We start from the raw sequence: 17,633 nt of genomic DNA, 5'->3' as shown, positions 1-17,633 counted from the left end.
TACTTTGTGGATAGGAAGCTTGACACTGGTCTTGATACACTCAAGGATCGTCATGATCACCTATTTGACCTTGTCATGGAAACCAGGGACAAGCAGAAAGAATTGAAGGAGATGGTGAAGCAACTCATGATCTTTTTGGGCATGCCACCCCCACCTCCATCACCTCCTCCAGCCCCATCATTTCGACAGCAGGCAGCAGCCACCAGCCCCTTAACAACATCTTTGGACAAGGGCAAAACAATAGAACTAGATTAGCTTTTGTTTTACTTTTGTTCAATCTTGTAGGACCTTTTCTTTGTAAATATGTTCAAACATTTATAGTGGGCTTTGACTTATGTTTCTTTTGAATGAGTGTCTTTAAAATTCTGTGTTTCTTGAAGTTTTATTGGATAGCTATTACATTAGTCTTCTTTGATTTTCATTGCACTTATTACCCTTTTGTACATATTTGCCCATACTGCATATATTTTAATGCTTCTCTGCTGGTTGTACATTTCCTTGCCAATCCTCATGCAAAGAACTTTTGTATACACCGCACAAAGTTATGAATTTCCTTATGCAAATATTTTGCATAGCTGTGCAACCCTTTTCGCTACTTATGCAGAATCGCATGTTTGTATTCCTTTATGCAAATGTCCTGCATAGCCGATGCAACCTATATTGCCACTTATGCAGAACCGCACGGCTTATGCACCCTATTTATGCACATGTTCTGGATAGCACTTAACTCTGCATAACCTGTGCAGCTTCTTATCCATCCCTTTATCTTGAATTCTCATTTGCTCCATACCAGGTAACTTTTTCTTTTTGCTCTTAATCTTTACAATTCCTGGTAATTATTATCTGCTTTGTCTTCTGATAATGCATTGCATGAGACATTGAGGACAATGTCCAATTTTGAGTTTGGGGGTGCACATTTTGATTCTTGGCTTTATTTTTCACATTTTGAGTATAGGTCATCTCATCCCATTCCATTTACATATATTGTAAATATTTTACATATATTTCCACACATACATATACATAACACATTTACACACACATTATACATCACTTAGAAATTGTACACATTGCATACAAATAGACTTCCTCCATTTAGTTAATGCATTACTCATTTTAGGAATCATGAACCATGCATTAAAATCTTTTGCCAAATCCCTTGAGTATTGAAAATGTGCCTATGAGAGTGATTTGACTCACCTTTTAGTTGGGTTTGTGGATTGAAAGTTTCCTAAAAGGTGCAAGGTTTTGAAGTGTCTATCCCTTGCCTATATCTTCTTAGCCAAAAAGCCACCAAACTAGTCATTTGGAGAAGGAAGTGTTTAGAGGGAGTTATTGGATATAAGGTAGTCAAATGATGTCTCACCAATCCTAGAACAAATTTTCTAAACCTTTCAAGGCGAAATACCAGCTTGTACTTGAAAAGAAAGATGATTAGGCATTATTTGATTTAAACCTTCTCATTTTAAACCTTTGGCCTTTTTCCTAATTAAAATTAACCCTTGCAAACCCCTTTGAACCTTTTTATTCCTAATTTTTCTTGAAACCCTTATTGCTACCTAGCCAATGAACCAAATAATCCAACCCTTTTCGTGAGAATAATATTGAATATTAGGTACACTTTCTAAAAATAATAGAAATAAAAATAAAAAAAAGAAGAAAAAAATATACAATAAAAAGGAGAAGAAATGCTTGTCATCTTGTAAAAAGTGCTAGTATATGTGCTTTTCACCATTGTCATTCAAAATGAAAGAAATCCACCCAAAGTATTAAAAGAAATGAGTTTGGGGGTGGCAAATTCTAGGGACAAGCATCAAAAGAAAATGCAAAATACAAGTCTAAAGTATCAAAATGTCCCTCCATTTTATGTGTCTTATAAAATATGCTAGCACTTGACAATCCTCATTGTGTATTTCTTTCTCCTATATATATAAAAAAAAAGAGAAAAAGATTTAATAAAGTGTACCTTATGTTTCAAAATTGAAAATATTCTCATGCTTTGACTACTTTTTACCCATCTTTCTTCTTAGCCTCTTTTTGAATCCCATGGCCCCATTACATCCCTAAAAAGACCTTTGATCTCTTGATAGTACTTGCTACATTAGTGGAGATAGGAGTAGGGAATTTGCTTATGGGATTGGAAAACTATTCATTCATTCATTCAATTCCATCATTCCATATAGAGACACTTTGACTATTGATTGTTCTAGAATTCCTTTTGAGCATGACTCTCTCTCTTTTGATTGGTTGGTTTGGGGATTTTGAATGATAATTGACTTGATGGCTAAGCGTGAAAGCTTGATAAGCATTAAATTCTTTGCATTTTGAAGGATGGGTATATGGATTGCTGGTATGACTGAAGGTGTGTTAAGTTACTTCAATTGGTAATTTTCATAGCTCTTTGGATAAGGCACCCCTAAAAACTTTGCATCACATTCTAAAGTTTGCTTGAGGACAAGCAAAAGCTTGAGTTTGGGGGTATTTGATGCATACAGTTTGCATAGTCATTTAGGTCTAATTTTATAACCATTTTTATTTGATTATTTGTCATTTTTAGCTAATTTCATTAGTTAATTAGTTAGTTTTTCATAGTTGTCAATTTTGCATTAATTTGTAATTTTTACTTTGTTTTGTAGGAAAAATGGTGTTTTTGAAGGACAGAAGAGAATTTTGCCATTGAGGAGTGTCTTCTACAACAAAGATGTCAAAAATGTGTTTTCAAGTGAAATATGCATTGACCAAACTGCATAACTTGCCGCATAAGCCATGCAGACTGCATAAGGAGAAAGATCATCGTTCAGAACCAAATTAAATGTGCATAAGGAGATGATAGCTTATGCACATTCTCGCCTCTCTTATGCACCTTCACGGAATTGTGCATAACCTATGCACCAAGTCATGCGTTCGCATAAGTGACTCAGAACTAGTGAAATCAGATAAGGGACTGCATAACTTATGCACCCACTTATGCAGTCCCATAAAGAGTTCATTAATGAGCTGGCAGGAGATTCCCTCAAATAATTCCTCCTAGAACATACCATTTTAGGGCTCCATGTCAGAAAAATGCTATAAATAGTCTCATTTTCCCATTTTAGAGAAAGGGGGACAAAAAGGAGCAAAAAAGGAAAGGAGAGTAGAGGCAGAATTTGAGGAGTCACTTTCACCTTCCACACCATTTTCAACCAAGATTTGTAGATTTCTTTCTTTCCTTACATTTTTCTACATTTCTAGTGTTTAATTTCTTATTCCTTAGCTTAGATTAAAGCTTTATTTCCATTTAAACTCAATATATCTTGTAAGCATTATGGATAGTGAGTAGTTTACTTTTGATTCTGGAGTAAGGGTTGTAATATTTGAGATATTTTGTGGATTTTGATTGGGTAATCCATATTTTGTGGTCTTAATGAGTTTTATTCATTTCTTGTATGCTTAATGACATGCTTAGTGTAGGATCCCATTAAGTAATGTTCTTAATCCATGGTTGAAATACCGAAAGGAGAAGGCCTTGTGATAGATAATCAAGAAATTGGACTTAATTAACTTAGACCTAGAAATAGGCTAAGGATTAAGAGGATTCACAGATTAATTAAAGAACTTAATGGGTCTTAATTAATTCTAACTCACTAAAGTAGGATTAGTTTGAATAAGCCACTCTTTGTCTCACACGAAAGGGAAATCAAATGATTTAAGAATTAATCTACTTAAAACACATAATTTTCATAAGATTTGATAACAAATTTAAAATCCCAAAATAGCTCGAATATGAAATCCCGAACTCCGGAATCGCCTTTTTACCATTGTTAATTTCTAATCGAATTTAATTACTTGCCATTTTGAATATTGCCATATTTGAACTTGCTTATTTCAATTTGATGCAATTTTAGTTTAATTAAAACATTGTTGAATAGAATTTTAATTTTTGCATATTTAGATTTCATACTCCATTACCCATCAATTCATTACTTTAATTTCAAAAATATTTCAATTTACTCAATTTTTTATATCAAAAATTCAATCATTAACACAACTCCTCGTGGGATCGATATCTTTTCTATACTACTTGTACGACCCGTGCACTTGCGGTAGGGACGCATCAATAAGTCGCAAGCTTTTGTATATTGTTACCGGAGATATCACTACGCTGACAAGAGAGAACGATGAAACTGATGAAAAATTTACTGACCGTCTTGAGGATTGGGATAGTAAAAATCATCAGATCATCACTTGGTTTCGCAATACTTCTGTCTCGTCCATTCACATTCAATTTGCTAATTATGACTCTGCAAAAGAAATCTAGAATTTTTTGGCTAATCGATATCAGACCACTGGACTTGCCCACTATTATTAGTTGTGGACTACTCTTCATAATCTGAAATAAGAAGCAGGTTAATCTGTGAATGATTTTCTTGCCCAGGTCCAACTCATTTGGAATCAAATATCTCAGGCCAAAATCAGTGAAGATCATCTTCATCTCATTCAAGTTCTAATGGCTCTTCGATCAGAATATGAGGTCGTTCGAGCATACGTGCTACATCAAAATCCACTCCCATCATTGGATACTGCTATTCAAGAGATTATTTTTGAAGAGACTCGTCTCAATTTGGATAAAACTCCTCAATTTGAAACTGCTATTGCAATTACTCGATCCTCACATCAAAAATCTGGCAATCAACTCTGTAAGAATTGTAATCAAATTGGTCATGCTTTTGCATATTGTCCTACTATAGAATGCAGATATTGTCATGGTTACGGTCATATTCTTGAACATTGTCCCACACGCCCTCCAAGACAAAAAGGAGGGCATTCTAAATTCAAGAATGTCTCAAAGCGTGGATCTTCCTCTGTCAATGCTGTTGCTGCTACTGAGGGTTCTACTGCCATCACCATGAGTGATCTTGAGGCAGTATTCAAACAAGTTATATCTTCTAATTCTCTTGTTGCCATGTCTGCCACTCCGGATAATTCTTATTGGCTTTTTGACTCTGCATGTTGTAATCATATGACCACTAATCTTAAATTCTTGTCTTCTGTAAAACCTGTATCTTCCTTACCACCAATCCATACTGCAAATGGTACTAAAATGAACATCACACATACTGGTCATGTGTCTACCTCAAATCTTCATCTCTCTGACACCTATTATATCCCAAATTTGGCACTCAATATTATTTCTGTTGGTGAGTTGTGTGAAAAAGGACTAAATGTTATTTTTTCTTCCCATGGTGTCCAGGTACATGATCCACAAACGGGACAGATTCTTGGCGAGGGTCGCAGAGTGGGTCGATTATTTGAGCTTGCATCTTTACATCTTCCTCAGAGATTTGTTTCTGCAGCTACAATCCCTAATTCCTCCATTCACCAATGGCATCTTCGTCTTGGTCATGCTTCTGTCAGTAAAATTCAACCTTTAATTTCTCGTGGATTATTAAGACCTACTCAGTTTGAGTCATTTAATTGTTTAAATTGTCAGCTTGCAAAACAACCTGCATTATCTTTTTCTCATAATAATACTACTTCAGATACTCCTTTTGGTTTAATTCATTCTGACATTTGGGGTCCTTCTCCTATTTCTTCAATAAATGGTTTTCGTTATTTTGTGATATTTATTGATGATTATTCTCGGTTTACTTGAATATATTTTTTGAAACATCGATCTGAGTTATCACAAATTTACATCACATTTGCAAAAATGATTAAAACTCAGTTCTCTTGTGACATTAAAATTCTCCGAACAGATAATGCCATGGAATATCGGGATTCTTCTTTACTTCAGTTTCTTAGTCAACAAGGCACCGTTGTTCAATGTTCTTGTCCTCACACCTCTCAACAGAATGGGCGAGCCGAACGCAAGCATCTCCATATTCTTGATTCTATACGTACTCTTCTTCTTTCTGCCTCATGTCCAAAAAAATTTTGGGGAGAAGCAGCTCTTCATGCTATTTATACTATTAACCGTCTTCCTACCTTGGTTCTTCATAATTTATCTCCTTTTGAAAAGTTGTTTGGACAACCTCCTGACTATTCCATCCTTAAACCTTTTGGATGTGTTTCTTTTGTTCTTTTACAACCTCATGAACATACCAAATTAGAACCCCGTGCTCGTTTATGTTGTTTTCTTGGTTATGGCATTGAACACAAAGGGTATCATTGTTGGGATCCTGTTTCTAATAAGTTACGCATCTCTCATCATATTACCTTTTGGGACAATACTATGTTCTCTTCTCTTTCCAAATTTCATCACTCTGTCAATACTGACTCTCTATTTTTCACTGAGTCTTCCAAAGAGCTGTCTCCAAGTCCTGATCCAGGTGATTGTGATGTGCTCAATATTAGCCCAACTACACCTGCCCCTGTTGAATCTGCACTAGTTGTTGATCCAGTACCTGCTCCTGCATCTCCTCCTAGCACTACTCTTCGTCGTTCTACCCGTGTAGGAGAAACTCCTCATTATCTTTCTGATTTTCACTATTACTCTACTATTGCAACCCTTCATGAGCCTCGTTCTTATCGTGAGGCATGTACTGACCCTCTTTGGCAGCAAGCTATGACTGACGAACTTCAAGCTTTAGAGAAAACTCATACTTGGGATTTAGTTGATCTTCCACCAAACAAGACCCCTATTGGTTGCAAATGGATTTACAAAATCAAGACCCATTCTGATGGAACTATTGAACGCTACAAAGCTCGCTTAGTAGCCAAAGGGTACACTCAAGAGTATGGTATCGACTATGAAGAAACTTTTGCTCCAGTGGCCCGATTAACATCTATTCGCAGTCTCTTAGCTATTGTCATAGTCAGAATGGAAACTTTTCTAGATCGATGTCAAAAAAGCTTTTCTTCATGGTGATTTAATAAAAGAGGTTTATATGCATCCTCCTCCTGATTATCATTCTCCTCATAAGGTTTGCAAATTTCGGCGAGCCTTATATGGATTAAAACAAGCTCCTAGGGCCTGGTTTGCCAAATTTAGTTCCACTCTTGCTCAACTTGATTTTCTCTCTAGTCCACATGATTCTGCATTATTCACTCGCCGAACTGACAGTGGTATTGTTCTTCTGTTGCTTTATGTTGATGATATGATAATAACAGGAGATGATTCATCTGGTATTTCAGAGTTACAACATTATCTCAATCAGCATTTTGAAATGAAAGACCTGGGTTCTCTCAGCTATTTTTTGGGTCTTGAAGTTTCTCAAAATTCTGATGGCTATTATCTATCTCAAGCCAAGTATGCATCCGACTTACTTTCTCGAGCAGGCATCACTGATAGCAAAACAGTATCAACCCCATTGGAGCTCAATTGCAAACTTACACCTCTTGATGGCACTCCTCTTGATGATCCTACTTTATATCGACAGCTTGTCGGGAGTCTTGTTTATCTCACAGTTACTCGACCTGATATTTCATATGTTGTTCATCTGGTCAGCCAGTTTATGTCTGCTCCTCGCTCAACTCATTTCTCTACAGTACTTCGAATCCTTCGTTATATCAAAGGCACTCTTTTTCATGGTTTGCACTTTTCCGCTACCTCCTCCCTAGTATTATCTGGCTACTCTGATGCTGATTGGGCTGGTGATCTGACAGATCGTCGCTCTACAACTGGTTATTGTTTCTTCTTGGGTAATTCTCTTATCTCTTGGCGTAGCAAAAAGCAAACTGTTGTTGCACATTCTAGCACAAAATCTGAATATCGTGCTCTTGCTGATGCTACATCTGAATTACTTTGGTTACGGTGGTTATTAACTGATTTGGGTGTCACTCATTCTTCTGCCACAATGCTTCATTGCGATAATAGAAGTGCCATACAGATTTCTCATATTGATGTATTTCATGAGCGTACCAAACACATCGAAATTGATTGTCATTTTGTACGTCATCATGTTGCTCATGGCACCATATGTTTGATTTCTGTCTCCTCTCTCAGCCAAACCGCTGATATATTCACCAAAACGCATCCTCCCGCTCGCTTTCAGGATCTCTTAAGTAAACTCAAGTTGGCACCTGTGCTACCACCTTGAGTTTGAGGGCGGGGGGGTGTTAGCATAATTACAACAATTAGCATGATTATAGGAGATTTGTACAGCATAATTACAGCAATTATTATTCTTGCATAAATTAGCTCATATTCTCATGTATAAATAGATGTAATATGTCACGACCCAACCTATGGGCCGGACCGGCACTAGGACCTGGGCCAGCCTAAAGCCCCCGAGGCCCGTAGTAAGCCTAACTGTTCATCAACCCAACTCTAAGGCCCATTGGGCCCAAATTCAAGAAAACAAACGGATAGAGTCCGGCCATAAAATGGACTTTCCAACGGGGAGTTTTCGACTCACCCGACCTGTAAACACAATAAACCATCCATTGGGGAGCTCAGCTCACCCTCCACATACTCATCAACATAATAATAAATGGGAGCTCAGCTCCCTCATCCAATCCATCAAAACAGACTTAAAATATTAAGTTTACAGGTCCAACATGAATATAATATTACAGACCAAATTCAAATAATTACTGCTAACACATGCGAAAATTCTAGGAGTAAATAAAATTACACAAATATCGATAAACAACTGCGAAGTATAAAAGCAGTTAACCTGAATAAATATCCTCCCGTGGCTCAGAAAATTTTTGAACAGAGTGAGCGTCGACTCGAGAGTAAAATATCAATCTTAACTATAATCTCTATAACTATCTCGAACTAATGCACTGTAGAGTGAAATGCAACATAAACAACATTTTCACATCATAACATCAAAAGGTAATTTGGAGCACTCACACACCTGTAGTATCAATCATAACATATGGGAGCCGATCCTATACACTCTCTTAAATCCAACCCGGTGCCGAATTACTCAAGCTCTGACTTCCACTTAATAACCAAATCGAGGGTCCCAATGAATTACTCAAGCCGTGACTACCCCTCGAAGGAACGGTCCCAATTACTCAAGCCGTGACTACCCCGCCCTATCCATAGTCCACACCACATCACACGCACGCCAACGCACGCTGCCGCTCCAAATTACTACAACAACATCCATGGCATATTAATGATTATGAATGCAACATAAATCGTGCCTAGAGTTTAACTAAATAAATATATGCATATAAGTGATGCATGGGCATCTTGAACATATAATAATATCGAAATTACAATTAAAATTAATATTTTACTCACTGACTTGACGACAAATTCGTGGCGGGCGGAGGAAGAAGGTCATGGCTCACGACAATCATATTACATTTATTTAATACAATCTAACTCAATACAAACAAAGAAAAGACCAATTACGCCCTAAGTCGTGTAAAATCCGCAGAGTCTCCCTATACCTAGGACCTACCCAACCCGCAAAAAGGGTTCAAAACACACTTCTATACTCACAATCCATATATCAACAGTTCAATCATATCACACAGCCTCCCGCCCATCAAATCAATCATCCATCACAATACGCAAAATTTCAATTTAGTCCTTATTATTGATCATTTTTGCAAAACGCCCAAACAAGCTCTAAAAATTATAAAACTTTGCCCAACGGTCCTTAGCAATATTACTAAGCTATTGCAAAAAGAATCGTAATTTTCTAAGCTACCACGAATATTTTATGGATTTTTAATCCTATTTAAGCACTAGAAAATTACTTAAAAAGAAAGGTTCTTTTTTACATTTGCCGATTCCGACTTCGGTAACGCGCTCGGGATGCCTGACAATGGTGGGGTAGCCAAAACCTCGATCCAATCGAGACTTTTCCAGAGTCGGTCTGTTCGCCGGAAATTCACGCATCCGGACAACCGCCGAATTTCCGCGAATTGAGGATACCTACACGAAGCCCAATAATAATATATAAAAATCGGGGTGTTACATTCTTCCTCTTACGTAAAAATTCGCCCTCGAATTTTACACAAGGCGAATAAAGCACATGATTATACATTGAATGAGATAAGGGTACTTGCTACGCATGTCCCGCTTCTAACTCCCAGTGCACTCTTCCACCGATCGACTCTCCACAAAACCTTAACCATAGGGATCTGCTTTTGATCTCACTGTCTCACTTGGTAGTCCACTATGGCTACAGTCGCTTCCTCAAATGTCAAGTTCTCTTTAGCTCTATCACATCCATTTGTAGTACATGAGAAGGATCGGAATGTATTTCCGAGCATGGAGATGTGAAACACGGATGAACGTGAGAGAGGTTGGGTGGTAGCTCCAACCGGTAGGCAATCGCTCCAACTCTATCAAGAACCTCAAAAGGTCCAATATACCGAGGTGCCAACTTGCCCTTCTTTCCAAATCTCATGACTCTTCATTGGAGAAACCTTCAGAATACATAGTCGCCATCGCAAACTCCACATCCTCCGTCTGGGTCCGCATAACTTTTCTACCATCGAAAAGTTGCTTTTGCTCCTGATTAAAGGAACTATCTCTGAAGTGTACTGCACTAAGTTTACATCATGCACCTTCGCTTCCCCCATTTCTGTCCAACACAGAGGAGACCTACACTTTCTTCCATATAGTGCCTCATAGGGCGCCATTCCTATGCTGGAGTGATAACTGTTGTTGTAGGCAAACTCCACCAAAGCTAGCTGATCATCCCATTGACCTCCAAAATCCAAAACACTCATGCGAAGCATGTCTTCCAGTGTTTGGATTGTCCTTTCGGACTGTCCGTCTGTCTGAGGGTGGAAAGCCGTACTAAAGTTCAATTGAGTGCCAAGTGCCTCTGCAACTTTCTCCAAAACCGAGAAGTGAATCGGGGCCCTCGTCGGATATTATGGAAGTTTAACTCCATGCAATCCGACTATTTCTCGAATGTAGAGCGGACATACGTGCCACGTAGTATGTAGTCTTCTGAGTAAGAAGTGAGCTGATTTGGTCAAGCGGTCTACAATTACCCATATCGAATCATATCCTCGCGTGGTACGAGGCAACCCAGTCACAAAATCCATAGTGATCATTTCCCACTTCCATTCTGGGATAGGGAGCTCTTGCAACTTCCCTGACGGTCTCTAGTGTTCAAACTTCACCTTCTGACAAGTCAAGCACTTGGACACAAAGTCTGCTATGTCTCTCTTCATGCCATTCCACCAATAGCTATCTTTCACATCATGGTACATCTTGGTGGAACCTGGGTGGACACTGTACAGTGTGTAGTGTGCCTCTCGCATGATTTCATTCCTGAGGTTGTCCACATCGGGCACACATATCCTAGAACCTTGCACTAGGGCGCCATCATTGGCAAATCCGAACTCACCACCTTCACCTTGTACTCTTTCTATAATCTTCATCAATTGTTGGTCTCGTGGGAAACTCAACTCTGTCCCTCAAGTCCGCCTCACCAAAAGTGAGCCAACAATACCCCTCATCCGAAAGATCTAGGATTAAACCTTGATCCATCAACTCATGTACCTCCCGAATCAACGATCTCTTCTCTGAAATGTGCGCCAAATCGCTGTAAGATTTTCTCGCTAAAGCATCTGCTACTACATTGGCCTTCCTGTGGTGGTACCGATGGGGCAATCATAGTCTTCCAGAAGCTCCATCCATCTCCTCTGTCTCAAGTTTAAATCCCTCTGTTGGAAGATGTACTTCAAACTCTTATGGTCGGTGTATATCTCGCACACTTCACCATACAGGTAGTGTCTCCAGATTTTTAGTGCAAAGACTACAGTCGCCATTTCCAAATCATGGGTGGGATAGTTCTGCTCATGCCTCTTCAGCTGCCTTGAAGCATAAGCCACTACTTTTCCATTCCGCATCAAAACACACCCTAGGCCAACTCTAGAGGCATCACAGTACACGGTGTATCCTTCACCGCTCATAGGTAGTGTTAACACAGGGGCAATGGTTAGACACTCCTTATCCTCATCATTATAACTGACTCTATCGAGCTCTCTTCCTGTCCTTTGCATCTTATCCACTTCCCTTTTCCTATTTTTGGTATTGTTGGTATCATTTCAACCTGCTGTACTTATTCCTTAATTTTAGTCCTATCTCATCCTTACACCTTTTCCTTCAAAGATGTCTATCCCATCATCAACTTTAACTTTCTTTTTATTTCTTAGTCTTATCTTGAATACTAGTTTCATTACTTCAAGAATTCTAACCCTATGATTTACTCCTACCAGCACATTCTTCACCTTATGTAACACTTATAATTACCCATAGAAAATTTTTTTTTTTTCTTGTATCCCCTTTTTTTCCAACTTAACTATCAGAACATTATCATTCCCTATCAGCCTTAGTAGGAAATTGCTTATCCTGGATGAATATGAGCCCCATAAACTATAAGTTCCATCTGAACTAACACGACTGTAGGAAATATGTGTCATGCCTTAATTCCAAACAAGATACTTCACGTGTTCATTCTCCTTAATATAATCATATATCGCCCATAGCTTTCTAAACTTCAACCTCAAATTACCCATCAAGAACAATTTCATCTATTGAATCTCAACCATAAATAGTACTTCCTCCAGCTCATAGTTTAAAACAGCTTTGCAAGCCTTAGTAGCTAACTCAATTTAACTCTGTCATTACTCTGTCCTTTCATACTTAATACTAGGTATGCACTTACCGTCATTCTCATATCGTGAAATTATGTATGAATTTGTGCCTACTAAACTCTCAATAACTAGGTCTCATTGACTCGCTTTTGTTCCTTATATAACCTTCTAGAACCAAAAGCACAAGCTAAACTTGAAAAGAAAGAAAATATCCTCTTATATTCAACTACACCCGATTGTCATATTATAACGTTTCACCTAAGTTTCTTGGTCTTTATCTCCAAATTTCATCATCTCCTAGCACAATTATGCTCTACCTATAAGTTATCATCTGCATAAACCCTTTATCGTACCATTTTCCTTCTTGACATAATATTTTATAATTTATTAACTTTACTTATACTCGACCTATGATTCATATCTATCATCGTTTTTATTGTGCCCTTAACTTTTGTTGATTCCTGAAAGATTTCTCTCACTAATAAATTCTTCCAACACTAATTCCACCCTTATCTAGGGTCATTAATTTAATCCCTTAGACTGACTTTTATTCAACTTACTGCTTACTAACTTCTCTTTCTCTACCTATTTAGGTAGTCCGCAATACCATCGCACACCTTCTAACATTTACTCATTATTATTGTATTCCATACCTCCATCACTTTTCTCACTAATGTGATCCCATTTTGGGTTTTCCATCCTTGTCATTCTCCTTGCCAAGAATAACACTTAGCCTATCCTATATCTTAACTTTGTTCCTTTTATTATGCGCTCTTTAGGTTGTCCTTTCATTTATTTCCTTTGTCTTACCCAAAATAGAACTTGACTATTCTATCACTGGTTCCATTATAATTACTAACATAATAGTCAGTACTTGCTAACTATATCTTCAGAGTCTCTATCGCGTTATCATATGTCCGTATACTCAGATTTGGTCCTTTGACCACTCTAGCTAGTACTTCCACTAGCATTTAGATTATATTGCATCTGCAATCAATTGCCCAAACTTTCATTCTGCACTTTCTTTATCCATTGGCCTTCTGTGATTGATCTTCGCTAATTTATTACTCTTAACACTATTATAATTAGATTATACTATTGTTTTGAATAATTTGAAATTAGAAAGGAACTCAGCAAATTACAGTCATACTTTTATTGTATGATCTCTATTCTTATCCTTTAACTTACATAATACCCTTACTACCTCGAGAACTGATTCTGCAGTAATTTTATTTATTATTATTTTTATTATTATTATTATTATTATTATTTTCCATGTTTACTCAATTCCAAAACTTAAGATTTCGGGCACCCAAACCCGTCATCCAATTCAAAGGATTTACATCCATCGTGATCTGATTATATATGATTCCTATGATGGAACTTGTATCCTCTCCAGGATACCCGAGCCAACTACTCTCTACCACACTCTACAGTCCCATCTGGGACACTATTCCATAAGTCATCATTATCAGTAATAACCTTCGATCCATTCTGAAAAGATAGGACTATATCCTAACTTGCTGCAACAAAGGTACTACATCTACCACCTTGCCTGAACCATGTCAAGTTAATGACTCTTTTATCATATCATAGCTCTATAAATCATCAATTCATAGTTTCGACCTTCTCTAGGTAGTAGAGTTGTACTTTATTCCATACTGATACACACAAGGTATACTATTCTCACTCTATAAGTGTCACCTTTACTTTGCAACTAGTCCGAAACCTCTGGTCTGATGGCAACTCTTGATGAAACTCTAGCTCATGTCAGTAATTGAGTCACTGACTCTAGTTATCACCCAACTGTGACCTTTCAATATTCTAACTCTAAACTCTTAGCCAGGAGTTCCCAACTCCTCTGCAAATATAGAACTCTGTTCTGGCATAACTGTACCAAAACAGAAGCCATCTCAAACACCCTCATTATGGAGCACCACGGGGATGCACGCAGCTCTACACAATAATCTCATGTCGGTACTGTAATCTGCAGCTTACAGAGCAGACATCGAGAATATTGTATAGTTACTACGATACGTCCTGACAGACTAGGTCTCCTAATTTCTTATCTCTCCTAAATCTTCTATTATCACAAACTTATTCTCGATCGGGTCATCTACCGATGACCGCCAGAGTGGTATCCTCATCCTTATCTAGGGCAACTGCATACTTTTAAGACTCACTTTTATGTACTCGTGTCTTACACGAAATGGGCACACCATTTAAACCCATACTGACAAAAATATAATATTTCTTGGAGTACGTATCCTCATGATAGATCTCACATGTCTACAAACTCTATTTCACATTTCTGTGTACTCCACGAAAATCAAGACACTAACTGAGGTAATCTTATATTTCCCGAGGTATAACGTAGAATCTAGAAACAAAGAATTACAGGAAAAGACGAAACAGAATCCTATACTCCGCATGTGACTCCTAGTAGACTCTTCCCAACACTTAGATAATTTTTCCCTATGAATGGAGCCTAAGCTCGATACCACATTTGTCACGACCCAACATATGGGCAGGACGGGAACTAGGAACTGGGCCAGCCTAAAGCCCCCGAGGCCCGTAGTAAGCCTAACTGTTCATTAACCCAACTCTAAGGCCCATTGGGCCCAAATTCAAGAAAACAAACGGACAGAGTCCGGCCATAAAATGGACTTTCCAACGGGGAGTTTTCGACTCACCCGACCTGTAAACACAATAAACCATCCATTGGGGAGCTCAGCTCACCCTCCACATACTCATCAACATAATAATAAATGGGAGCTCGGCTCATCCAATCCATCAAAACAGACTTAAAATATTAAGTTTACAGGTCCAACATGAATATAATATTACAGACCAAATTCAAATAATTACTGCTAACACATGCAGAAATTCTAGGAGTAAATAAAATTACACAAATATCGATAAACAACCTGCGAAGTATAAAAGCAGGTTAACCCAGAATAAATATCCTCCTGTGGCTCAGTAAAATTTTTGAACAGAGTGAGCGCTCGACTCAGAGTAAAATATCAATCTTAACTATAATCTCTATTACTATCTGAACTAATGCAGAGTGTATAGTGATATGAATCATAAACAACATTTTCACTTCATAACATCAATAAGGTAATTTGGAGCAGTCACACAGCCTATAGTATCAATCATAAGATATGGGAGCCGATCCTATACTGACTCTCTTAAATCCAACCCGGTGCCGAATTACTCAAGCTCGGACTTCCACTTAATAACCAAATCGAGGGTCCCAAATAATTACTCAAGCCGTGACTACCCCTCGAAGGAATGGGTCCAAGCGAATTACTCAAGCCGTGACTACCCCGTCCTATCCATAGTCCACACCACATCACACGCACGCCAACGCACGCACACTGCTCCAAATTACTACAACAACATCCATGGCATATTAATAGTTATGAATGCAACATAAATCGTGCCTAGAGTTTAACTAAATAAATATATGCATATAAGTGATGCATGGGCATGCTGAACATATAATAATATCGAAATTACAATTAAAATTAATATTTTACTCACAGACTTGACGACAAATTACTGTGGCGGCTGGGCGGAGGAAGAAGGCTGTCCCGGCTCACCTGACAATCATATTACATTTATTTAATACAATCTGACTCAATACAAATAAAGAAAAAGACCAATTACGTCCTAAGTCGTGCCGAAAATCCGGTAGAGTCTCCCCTATACCTAGGACCTACCCAACCTGCAAAAGGGTTCAAAACACACTTCTATACTCACAATCCATATAACAATAGTTCAATCATATCACATAGCCCTACTTGGCCACATAAAATCAGTCATACAACACAATACGCAAAATTTAAATTTAGTCCTTAATATTGATCATATATGCAAAAACTGCCCAAACAAGCTCTAAAAATTATAAAACTTTGCCCCGCGGTCCTTAGCAATATTACTAAGCTATTGCAAAAAGAATCATAATTTTCTAAGCTACCACGAATATTTTATGGATTTTTAATCCTATTTAAGCACTAGAAAATTACGTAAAAAGAAAGGTTCGGGTTTACCTTTGCCGATTCCGACTTCGGGAACGCGCTCGGGATGCCTGACAATGGTGGGGTAGCCAAAACCTCGATCCAATTCGGAGACTTTTCCAGAGTGCATGCGTTCGCGGAAATTCACAGATCCGGACAACTGTCGAATTTCCGCGAATTGAGGATACCTACACGAAGCCCAATAATAATATATAAAAAAATCAGGGGTGTTACATAATATCTCTGTAAATATGACACAGATAAATACACAATCATTTCCTTCATTATTTGTATTCTTTCTTCTAACAGGGACAAACTCCATTATAGTAAGAGGGAGTTAGTGAGGAAGAAGCTGTTGCAACGAGAACCAAAATAAGGTACCCACAAAGACTGAAGGTGCTACTTGAAGCCATTTGGTTAATTCTAACAGCGTACTATAGTGAACGTGTAAATGCTAATTCTGGATTCGAAGGCGAAAGATGTAGTGGTAGGTTTTGTGTGTCTCTTGGGCAAGGAGATATGGGTATATATATATATATATATATATATATATATATATATATATATATATGAAAGCATATGTAAACTTGAGTTTGACTTGGGCGGTGGATGTGACTATGTCCATGCAAGGGAAGGGAATGAGTAGTAGGCATTGTTATGATTTGGTCTTTGTATATTCGCAAGTTGTGTAGGTAGTAAGAATTAGCTGCTCTATTTCGTTGAAACCCGCCAAGTTTCTCCACTTTATTAAGCCAGCCTAAACGCGTAAGCAATTGGAAATGCGTAATTATGACTTCTCAATTTTATAATAATGTTGTTAATTTAAGCCATATTGGTATCTAATGGGGCAATAATAAGTCCATTTATGCTGACATGTAAATGAATTGACATGCTTGCTCGCGTGACCTCAATAATTGACATTAGTCACAATTTTTATGAGGAGAGGCAATTAATATTGGCTAATTATTAGATACACAGGAAGTATTAAAAATAGTGCTCCCTCTTTAATAGAAAAGTGAGTCCTCTCAGTAATATAGAAAGTGAGTCTTATATGATTATGAGAAATGATAGATATGCACTAGGTACACTTAATAATTTCTTATTAAT

At 37.8% G+C, this 17,633-nt stretch overlaps 1 protein-coding gene across 1 annotated transcript in view; it reads right to left on the bottom strand.

Annotated features, from left to right (window-relative positions):
* Window positions 1-17,001, bottom strand: part of LOC131177230 (peroxidase RIP1-like) — a 29,520-nt gene extending 12,519 nt beyond the window's left edge. Inside the window, exons 1-2 of the mRNA XM_058142192.1 lie at window positions 16,844-17,001; window positions 10,576-10,580 (exon numbers count right to left, since the gene is read on the bottom strand). Coding sequence (XP_057998175.1) covers window positions 10,576-10,580; window positions 16,844-16,939 — 101 coding nt within the window. The 5' untranslated portion in view covers window positions 16,940-17,001. The remainder of the gene's footprint in view (window positions 1-10,575; window positions 10,581-16,843) is intronic.
* Between the last annotated feature and the right edge of the window lie 632 nt (window positions 17,002-17,633).

Source organism: Hevea brasiliensis, unplaced genomic scaffold, assembly GCF_030052815.1.
Source record: "Hevea brasiliensis isolate MT/VB/25A 57/8 unplaced genomic scaffold, ASM3005281v1 Scaf369, whole genome shotgun sequence".
Classification (NCBI taxonomy): Eukaryota; Viridiplantae; Streptophyta; class Magnoliopsida; order Malpighiales; family Euphorbiaceae; genus Hevea; species Hevea brasiliensis.
This window is presented reverse-complemented; position numbering and strand designations above follow the sequence as displayed.